The 10,450-nt window shown below is 47.3% G+C and overlaps 1 protein-coding gene across 1 annotated transcript; it reads left to right on the top strand.

Annotated features, from left to right (window-relative positions):
* Positions 1-267: 267 nt before the first annotated feature.
* Positions 268-6,343, top strand: HERPUD1 (homocysteine inducible ER protein with ubiquitin like domain 1). The gene is made up of 8 exons (XM_009643361.2): positions 268-297; positions 1,062-1,139; positions 1,219-1,293; positions 2,418-2,539; positions 2,899-3,021; positions 3,672-4,019; positions 5,215-5,320; positions 5,796-6,343. Exons 1-8 carry the CDS (start codon positions 268-270, stop codon positions 5,961-5,963), a joined length of 1,050 nt encoding a protein of 349 aa, XP_009641656.1. The 3' UTR covers positions 5,964-6,343.
* The last annotated feature ends 4,107 nt before the right edge of the window (positions 6,344-10,450 follow it).

The following is a 10,450-nucleotide window of genomic DNA, read 5'->3' as shown; positions in this document are numbered from 1 at the left end:
TGCGGGGCTTTTTTTTAAAAAAGAAGCGCATGCAGATGCGATTTTTACGTGCATCACTAAGAATTTTAAAGAGAGCCACCCGTATCTTGCTCAAACGGGGAGGGACTGAGAGGCTGTTCTGGTAGCAGTCTTCAGCAGAAGCCAGTAATGGGCAAATACAGCCTTTACGTGCGTCACTAAGGTTTTTAAAACGTTGGCTTTGTGTTGGGTGCCGGCCTCTTGCGCCACACATGCTGTCTTAAGTCCATAGAACGTGGGCCGAAGACGATGAGCATGTATGTGAAAGCTTCAGCGGGTGTGAGAGAAGCTAAAGGAAAATGCACTGCTCTGTTAGTTTCAAACTTCCCCTTTATTCGTGTGGGTGAAGAGAGGTCTTTAATACTCTAGAGAGAAGAGTTAACTTTGCGTTTGGCTGCACAAAGCCCCGTTGAAGGAGCGGCAGCCCTGTCTGTGCATAGTGAGGTGGCTGGGTTTGTGGTGCTGTTTGCTGAGAAGGCAGAAGTTTGGCTTCCTTTGGAGCCGTGGGCCTGGTGAGCTGGCACCAGGAGAGCTCGGCGAGTGTCACGTTTCGTGCCCTGCTGTCCCTCCGTGCCAGGTGACCGCCCCAAGTGAGGCCAGTACGCTGTCCCTGGCTGCCGTGCTGCAGGTGAACCGCTGCTGGGGTTCAGCTCACGGGCTGCAACGGGTTGATTTGACACCACCTCTGGTGCCGATCCAATTAGACAGTACTCCAGGCCTCTGTTTCTAAGAAACACAAATGGCTTTGTCCCGGCTGTGAAAACAGGCAGCATGTAATAAAAGTTCTTTGCCAAAGGGGTGCTTTATATCCTCGTGCTGATTTAGACCTCGGCATTGGTAGTCTTGCGCCTCAGCATTCAGTTGTTCTCATCTCATTAACTGAATTTAGATGTGCACAATTCCCTGCGTGCCCCAGTGCATGGGGTGCTTCCAGCCACGTGCCTCTGTCCATCTGGCTACGTGTTAATGACCACTGTAGCGGCTGGTGCTTGCGCCCGCTTGGCAGAGCGAGTCAGCCTATTCTTTATTTCCCTTCTTTATAGCCTGAAGAGGACCAAAAGCTGATTTATGCTGGGAAACTGCTGCTCGATCATCAGTATCTGAGAGAGCTGCTGCCAAAGGTATATAAAAATATTATCCTGTGCTGAACTGCATCAAGAAAGGTGATAGTTTTTTAATGTGTCTTCTGTTACATTCTAGCATGGGGAGCTGCATGTTCTTCACTTGGTGTACGCCTTCAAGACTCCTGCAAGTCTGCAAGAAAGCGATGCAGAGGTACTCACACTAAGTTACTGTTTTACTCTGAATCTGGGGGTTGTGACTAAAAAAGGGAAGTACTGAATGGCTACTTTAAAGTTTGCTGGTACTGCAACTTTTTCCTTCTAGTGCAATGGCAGGATTGCTTTGTGCTGATGTGGTTAGGAGCACAAGAATGTATTTGGATTAAGCCGAGTGAAAAACGGACTCTGTGGTTTATCAGTAAAGGTTCTCATGGCACCTGTTAAGAAACACAGAAATGACAGTCTAGCTGTAACGCACTGCTTGGAGGAGAAATGCTTTCTGGTAAATTCAGTTTTATTACCTAGAATATGACCTGTCATGTCCCAGGCTGTTTTGGACCGAGACTGTGCTTGTGGACAGAGGACATGGTAGCTGGCACGGAATTGGTTTTGATCTGTCATGGGGGTGTGGGGAAGGAAGGTGGCTGTTGGCTGAAGACACTTTTAACTGTGCTCATTAATGACTCAGCCTGCAGAGAGGAAGCCAAAGATGAGCCTTAGTGCTCTAACTGGGGACTTACAGGTCGTTGGTGCAAATGGCCAAAACCAATTTTTACTTCTAAGTAGACATGGTAATGTGTCTGGAGGTGCATTTATATTGCCTGTTATAGGCAGTTTGAGCTTACCCTGCCCCTGCCTGGTGTTGGCTAGGCATGAGCCAGCTTTGGTGTGGATATTCTGCTGATGTGTCACCACACAACAGCTCTTGAACTCTGTCTGTGTATGGCAGTTTGTATATGCAAATATGAATTCATCATGACAGCTAAGAAGTCAGTGCCTTGCGTGCTGTTCCCTCTTTCTTCTAATTACATTTTTATAACCAGATGGGACCTGGCTCTGTGTGTGTGGGGGGAAAAAAAAATCTGGTGAGAGCGAAGAGCAATATCAAGCTATTTTTACATGCCAGTCATTTTTTAAGGAGCTTTAAAACACTGATGGAGGTGCTTGTGGCACGGTGCCCAAGAGCAACATCAGTGACCTAGAAGTACTCTGCAGGATGAAGTGCCTGAACTGTGTAGCAGTTAAAAAATAAGAGCCTGCTCAGTGTGGTGTAACCTTTTTGCATAAGGCTTGGGTAGCGTTCTGAGTAAACCTCCCTGACTGCATCGCTGTCCCTAGGTTAAAGCTGATCAGCCAAAGTTACCATCAGAAGATAGTGAAGAACCACCTGTATCTGCCTCAGACAGTGAGGGACAGAGAGACTCTTCTGGTGGGCAGTCTTCAGCAGAAGCCAGTAATGGGTAAATGCAACTTTTATGTGTGTCACTAAGATTTTTTTAAAATGTTGGCTTTGTGTTGGGTGCTGGCCCCTTGCGCCACACATGCTGTCTTAAGTCCATAGAATGTGGGCCGAAGATGATGAGCATATACATAAAGCTTCAGTGGGTGTGAGAAGCTAAAGGAAAATGCACTGCTCTGTTAGTTTCAAACCTCCCCTTTATTCGTGTGGGTGAAGAGAGGTCTTTAACACTCTAGAGAGAAGAGTTAACTTTGCGTTTGGATGCACAAAATGGCAGAAGCTGTTTACCTTGTCCTGTAATAAATGACTCCTGCAGTTTGTCCAGTACTTGCTAATGGATGTGTCCAAATTTTGACCAAGGCTGGAAACAACTCTGCATCCCTTCCGAAGTGTGGCTCCTGGCTTCTCTGCTTATACGACCTACAGCATGCTCCAAATGTCCTGGCTTCAGCAGATTTATGCAAGACAATATTACATGCAATAGTAAGTGTTCTGTCCGGAGCTACCAGCAGAAACTATAATACAAGGGAATGGGGAGCTTCCGGCAGTTCTTCTTCTTTGGATGTAGTGTGATCAGAACACCCTGGCAGTTGTTGTTGTAACTCATGCTGAATGGTGTGGGAATGTACCTCTGTTGCGTGCTGCTTGGTTTGCTGCTCAGGCCAGTGCTTTTTGAACTGTGAAAACTGCTGATCTCTGACTGTTCCAGTCAGGAGGGCAGGTGTCTGTGGGGTAAATGTAATCCTGCTGCTCAGCCTTAGCTCCTCACTGTGTTTTTGACTGCTTAGAGCAGCACACAGCACTGACTGGAAGTCAGTGATCAAGGTAAAGCTGAGATGTGCAGCAGTGTTCCAGACTCATGTGAGATTGCTCTAGAGAACTTTTTGCCAAGTATGGAAGTTACTGTTCATCCAGTGGAAGTTGCCTGGTTTGGCTCACTGAAGTTGCTATGTAACCATTGTCATAGGTAGAACTAAAACTTGGTTTTGACCCTTCTGTAGCCTCTAAACTTGATGCTTTCCACTTGGATGTGATATGACTCTGTACTTAACACAGGCACTGAAAATTTGTCCATCTTTAAGTGTCAAAGGATTTGACTGAGCCTTATTCTGTGCTCTGTTCTGTGGTTTCAGCTTGGCTTCTACTGCTGCATCTGCCAACCCACCCCATGCACAGCGTTCTCGGGAGATACCTGTGGCACCAGTGACACCCCCGGCTCCTCTCCCAGACCAATTTCCTGCACAAAATCAGCCTGGAAACCAGAACGCTGCTGCCCAGGTTAACGCAGCGGCCAACCAGAACTTGCGGATGAATGCCCAAGGGGGTCCCCTCATGGAGGAAGAGGAGGATGGTGGCAATCGTGATTGGTTGGACTGGCTCTACTCAGCAACACTGTTCTACGTTTTTGTCAACATTATCTACTTCTACTCCAGTGTCAGTAGATTCCTCCTGGTTATGGGTGGCACTGTGCTGATGTATCTGTAAGTGCATGTTGCTAATGTCAACTGTTGTGGTAAGGAATATTTGGCTGAAATACTGAGCTCTGTACTGTCGTCAGCTTGCTGGCCATGGAGCTTTGACTCCTGTACCTGGAAAGGGTGAACCACTCTGCTCTCCTGGTATAACCCAGGATTTAGCAAAAATACAAGTATTGCCCATGCCTGGATTAAATGAAGAATGGGTGATAGTGAGTAATCTTGCATGATTTCTGTACTAATGCTTCTTCTGTGGCTGGCTTCCCTTTTAGAAAACTACTTGAAACCAAAGTAGCTCTTGGTGTAAGGCCCCAGCAGCTTGGTGGTGTAGGTTCGGTGTTGGATGTGACCATTGCTTGTAGGGGAGTTGAGTGTTTGAAGTCTGTGGGGAAGAGGCTCTCGCACTGAAGTCACAAACCCATGCGGGTTTTTCTGCTGTGTGTTGCCTCTCTGGAGAGCAGACAAAGCTAAACTGAGTGCGGTGTCCTGAATTGCCCTGGAGCCTCTCTTGGGATAAATCTCTTAGAAGCACAATAAAGATAACGGGCTGTCAGTTGACATGCTTGGGGTGCCGTGTCCAAGAAGGATAACCTGTCCCCTCAAATTCTTTGATCACTAGTGAAACAAGTGATGTAGGCCTCTGAACTCCTGTCGGTGGGTCTAGGAGCTAAAATTGGAGCAGCTCTCCCAGCTTCTAGGCAGCTCCTATACTTGGAGAGTGAAGGTTAATTGCTTCATTAAAAGTCCTTAAATTTTACTATTGATAATTTGAAAGTGTAACTTTGAACAGCTTGTGTTATGGGCTACAAGATGCAGGTGCTGTAAAGATGCAGACCTAAGGCTGTCTGGCCTGTTGTGTTTTGGTAAGATAGCGCTGTGTTTTGCAGGTTTTGTGCCTTTTTCAAGCAGGCTGTCTGTACCTCCAACAGTGTGCTCCAGCAGGCTGAGTCCTGATGAAGTAGACACAAACCTGGATGTAGTGCTGCTTATTTTGAAGGCGAGCAGATGCTTCATCTTCCCCTCCTACCTCATGGCTTGCTGCTGACAGGAGGCTTTGAAAGTGCTTTCCTGGTCAGAGACCTTACTGTGCTGAACTTGCTGTCTGCAGCTCTGAGCAGTCAGGTGTTACTTGAACTGTGTTGGTGTAGCAGGAAGGAGGAATATTTATCCGGTGTTAATAAAAACCTCTTGGTTTCCCCAGGCACCATGTGGGATGGCTTCCATTTAGACGAAGACCAGTTCAGCCCTTCCCAGGCAATGTTCCCCCTCAAGCTGCTGTAAACCAGGACCAGAACAATAACTTACAGGTATTGTCTTGGTATCTTCTTAAGCAATGAGCATGAAACCCTGTGAAGTTTTAAGTTTACTAATTACAGGTAGTAGCAAAAACTCTTCTCTAAACTTTTGTCAAACTCTCTTCTACGGTGGAATAATTGCCAGCTTTGCTGTAGCTAATTCCTCTGTTCTATGAAATATTTCAGGCTGAATGTTATCTTTCAGTTGTTTCTGTCCTTCAGGATGTTAATTAGTTGTAAATGCATAGCTCACCTACCTGATGTGGTGCTTCACGCCTACCCCAGGCAGTGCTCTTGGACACACAGCATGAGTTAACCAGTAATGCTAGTGTGCAGCTTGGGTTTTTTGGCTTTGTGGCTGGCTGGGGATACTCACAAGCTTTTTATATCCCGACAGTGACGTTTGGGTAACAAACATGCTGTTTGACACCTGATTCTGCTCATTTCTGCAATGATCTCATATATCAAATATCCTTCACTTTGACAGGGGGGAAATGCAGGCAGAGCAGATGAATCTGAGGTGTCTCCTGATGAGGGACAAGTCTCACAAGAACTGCAGCAGGCCAATCCTTCACTTATGAGCACAGCGTGGGTTTTTTTCAAGACTTTCTTTGCATCCCTCCTTCCAGAAGGGCCTGGAGTCACCCACAACTGACTCATCACTAGCCTACTTGCCTGAAACAGCAATGGGATTTAGTCTGCTGGAACAAATCGGATTCCAACTCCAATCCAGGAGTGAAAGTGGATGGCGCTTCTCTGGCTTTTGCTGACCAAGCAAAGCAAGCTGCAAGAAGCCTTAAGTCATTACAGCCTAGAGACAAAGATGCTTGCCCTCATTCCAGAGAACCTCGCTGTGTAGCGTTCGTTAGGTACCGACGTAGAGGCTTGGCATTGTAAGCTTGTGCACTAAATGCACAGGCTCTAAGCAGGTGCGCAAAAACGTTAGAGAAGCAAATTGCTGCTTCTGTGCAATGTGATTCCTGTTGGAATGTTTCAAATGCTATTTAAATTACACTGAGTGTAGGATCTCAAAAAGAAATGCTAGATACTCATTAGCAGGTTTTTAGGAAAGATCTATTGTTAAATTGTTTCAACAATAGCTGAAATTTTCTGTGTAAATATTTTCCTATGAAGGGTTTATGGTGCAATTTCCTTGTTGGACAAAGTGGAAGACTGTAAGACAGTGGCCTGTTGATAAGCAATTACCTCAGTGGAGTTGCAGGCTGAATTTCACATTGCCAAATTCAAATACTTTAAACTCAAGGCTTAATGTTCCCCCCCCTCCAAATCATGGGAGAAGAGTAAGTGTGTTCAGCTCTATCAAGCAAGAATTTATGCAAGATGTCAACTTCTTCACTGCTTTTGGATGCAAAGTTAAAGTAGCCCAATGCCTGTGTTCAGCTCTGATGCATTCTCACTCCAGAGCAACTATCTTGCATTACTTCATTGTGTTCCCATTAATTTCTGATATGGTTAAGGGCTTTGATTCCAATAAAATTTGCAGGCGTTTATATCTGTATTTCTATACACAGCGATGGGAAGACTACCTGTGCAAAGCACAGGATGTGCTCTCAACTTTTTCTTACTGAAAAATCATGACGAACGAGTTGGGCTATGAGGGGAAAAGTTGCTCACAGAGCCTTAAACTCTGCCCCTTGGCTAACTGTGTTGAACCTTTAGGATTTAAAGTGCCCTGGAGAACTTGTAGCTTGTGTTTGCTCACTGAAAGCTGCTGGCAGGAAGGCCGTGGACATCTTGAAGCCAGTAATTCTGCAGGTATTTGGAAAACTTGGGAGTTTGACCCCTTGAGCCCAGTGTGTGACTCCAGTGGTTTCACAATGTGTTAGCTGGGCTCAGGGATTTTATTTGGCTTGGAATGTGCTGTGTCCAGGGAGAGCAACCACTTGGGGAACATGCAGTGCTTCTCCGGAGAGCTACCTGCAATTGGTGGAACTGTTTGCTCAGGAGCATGTTGCCAGGGCTAACATGCCTCAGCTGGTACAAGCAGGGGTGATGGCCTAAGTGGTAATGCTTGATATTGCCACTTTGGGTCAGGCTGATCTTAGATGTGGTTTCTTGGTGTTACCTGTGGTAGCAACTTTAATCCTAGTGACATGTGTGGGGGTTTTTTTGCCTTTGAACAACTATTTCCTTTCCAAGCATCTTCCCAAGAAGCTTTTTCTGCCACATCTTCAATTTGCTGGAGAACTTAGGGAGGATGGGTAGGACAAGTGGTAAAATTTAGCAGTAAAGTCTCTATTTAGAATGAAGTAACTGGAGAGGAGGTGAGTTCTGTTACTTGGGGTGTATTCTACATAAGCCTTTGAGGGTGTTCTTGGAGGTAGTGTCCCCTCTTGTCCCACCAGTGATAAGTCTGCCTGTGCTCAGTGCTGCATTTTGTGGATGATGGATTTTTTTCTTCAGGGTGTATCTAATCATCACTTGGATATCTTGGCAATACACTGAAACCAACAGAGATGTGCCTGGGCCCACTCTTGGGAGAAGAGGGTATTTCCTGGCAGCCAGAAATAAACTGTTTTGGTTCTTGTTTAGGCAATGAGCACTGGATTACTTGTGAAACATCTAATCTGAGAAGTTACTGGAGATGGCAAAACATCTGTTGTTGTCTTTAGGTTTTTGCTACTCCCACAAGCAAGGAGATTGGTTTAAAATTAGCAGGAAAATTCATTAAGCATAGCTCATGTCACTGGAGGGAGGTAGTGAGACTCCTGGGAGGAAGCCTGGAGGAAGGGCAGTGTAAGTGAGATACAGCCTGTGTGCTAGCTGTGGGTGAGACTGTGTGGGCCTTAGTTGAGGGAGTTCAGGTTAGACATCAGGAAAAAATGAGCCTTGAAACTTCCAGAGCAAGGTTGCTGAGAGCATAGGAAGCCCCAAGAGGTTTTGTGGGAATAGCGTGACCCTTTGCTGGGACCAAAGTGCCAAGGTTGCAGAGGACAGAAAGGGCCTTAAGGCTATGGGTTTAGGAAGCTGGGTTTGTCTTGGCACACTTCAAACTGTGTCATCTGCTGCTGGTTTAGATCCTCCTCCTGCTTGCAAGCACAGCTGCATGCAGCTGAGGGGGGCTCAGTCCTGGGGGTGCTGTGCAGGCCTCCCTGAAAGCAGATGGGTGGTGATGGTCCACAGGGCAGCGAAGCAAAACCAGTTTCCCTGCTCTTTTGCCTCCTGGTATCCGCTGGCAGCTTCCCCCAGTTGAGAGCAGGTCTCTGTCCTTGCTGGGAAAGAAGCTGAGGGAGAAATGTCCTGGCTGTTGTACCTCAGGCATTTCTCTTCTCACTGCAGGAACTTCTAACAGGCTGCTTATCTGAGGAGTCACTGAAGTCCTCTGTCACCAAGGGTATGCTGCTGTCAATTCATGGAATGTGAATCTCAGGAGAACGAGGTTGCTGCTGAGCAGATAAGGAGGGTGTATGTGTGTTTGATTTCTCCTCTTCTCCAAAGAGCAGTTTTGCTTGTGCATGTGGTTGTCTCTGTTCTCAGCATGCAGGGACATCCTGGTGGCTGCCATTCGCCCAGCAAAGCATTGTAATGTCCCTCTGGTCTCTGCTCTGTGATCCATTTCCAGCTGATTGAGGCTGCTGGGCTGTGCAGCCAAAGGGTCTCTCCTCAGAGACGTATTAGGCCAGCTGGAGGCCATACCAGGGCTATTCCCCCATCATGTCCCCCAAATGTGCCAACTGCACCTTCGTCGCCTTGTCCCAGCCCCTCTGCTTCCTAAGAACAGCTCTTGAAATGCCTGCTATATTTAATGATGTTTGAATGTCAAATGGAATGATATTGTGGAGGTAAAACTGGGCCTGGCATGCAGCCAGGGCCACAACCCTGTGGTGAGGGGCTTGAGGCTCAGCTGCCTGCCCATGAGTGCTGGGCAACTGCTTCTGGGCTCACTGGCCTGTGCTGTGGATGAACCACCTGGGATGTCTTACACTGGCACTGAAAGTTGTATTTGCTGCTTTTTTCAGTCTGGATTTTGCAGCATAAAACTCAGCACTGCGGAAACAGCTCTTCCAGGCTTCAACCTGGCTGCCCTTGGCAGCCTCAGCTGTGAAAAGCCTGGGCTGACCTAGGGCCACCCTCTGTGTGCTTAGCTGATTTTTTTGGGGCTTGGAGGTTGTTATGCATGATACTGGTAGGGAAGAGAAGAAATCAGGTTGGTTTCAGGAGATTTTCATGGAACACCATGTGAAACCTCATTGTTCAAAAATCCCCTCATGGGTGGTTCACCCTCCCCAGTGACAGTCTCTCAGAAATCTTACAACTCACAAACTGGAGCTTGTGAATTTATTTGCTGCCTAAGATCCAAGCCTGTTCATGGTCACAATTTTTAACTGTAAGAAATAATCTCTCTTCAAAGCTGTGTTTCTCTTCAACCCAAGGTTCCTGCTGCTGGGGCTTGGTGGCACAGCCCCGGATGATGCCAGGCAAGTGGCTGCCATCTCCAAGGGCTGGTGCTGGATGTGTGGGACTGGCTGGGGCCTTGGGCTGCTGAGTGCTGGATCTGTGCAAGGGGGAAGCAGCTGCCTTTGGGCTTGCCCTCCTGTCCAAGTCCTGGAGGTGGTGCTGGAGCCCATCCTGCTGATGGAGCAGAGCATGGCCAGGCTACCTGGATGGCTATCTCGGGAAGCAGCTGCAGGGTAACACCAAACATTTGGGTCAATGCAGCACAAATTAATGGCACTGTGAGGTACCTCTGCTCAGGAAAAACAACACTGGTTATAGGACAGTCCCCAGCAAGGTGGGGAGCACATGCGTGTGTGGCCTTCAGATAAAGCCTTACGTAGCAAATATTTATCAAAACATCTTCCAGCATCCTCTTTGCAAGCACTATACAGCAGCTTGGCCCTTAACCTTTTGTTGGGTTTTAAAGCCTGCCCTGCCTCCTGCTAGCCAAATTTAACTTTTCTTTAGCTTTTTTTTTAAAAAAAAAAACAAAAACCTGACCTGCCTCCTGCTAGCCTGACCTTGCACTGGGAGGAGGGTGGGCTGTTGTGTCCCTGCTGCCCTGGCCTCTGCCTGGCTGCCCCAGGGGAGGGATGCTTGCAGCACCTCCACATTCTTTTGCTATTGTAGGCAGAAAGTCTCCAGCCTTCCTGTTACCTCGGGAGGTCAATGCCCGGCAGTCCC

This window comes from Egretta garzetta, unplaced genomic scaffold (assembly GCF_000687185.1).
Source record: "Egretta garzetta isolate BGI_Z169 unplaced genomic scaffold, ASM68718v1 scaffold27, whole genome shotgun sequence".
In the NCBI taxonomy this organism is placed as follows: domain Eukaryota; kingdom Metazoa; phylum Chordata; class Aves; order Pelecaniformes; family Ardeidae; genus Egretta; species Egretta garzetta.
Note: the sequence above shows the minus strand (reverse complement) of the source record. Positions and strands in the feature narration are given on the sequence as shown.

Excerpts from the sequence above, each read along its gene's own strand:
- HERPUD1 (XM_009643361.2), top strand. The coding sequence starts at position 268 with ATGAGCATGTATGTGAAAGCTTCAGCGGGT. Across the intron at positions 1,140-1,218 it reads TGAGAGAGCTGCTGCCAAAG|CATGGGGAGCTGCATGTTCT; the intron begins GTATATAAAAAT and ends GTTACATTCTAG. Across the intron at positions 3,022-3,671 it reads AGACAATATTACATGCAATA|CTTGGCTTCTACTGCTGCAT; the intron begins GTAAGTGTTCTG and ends CTGTGGTTTCAG.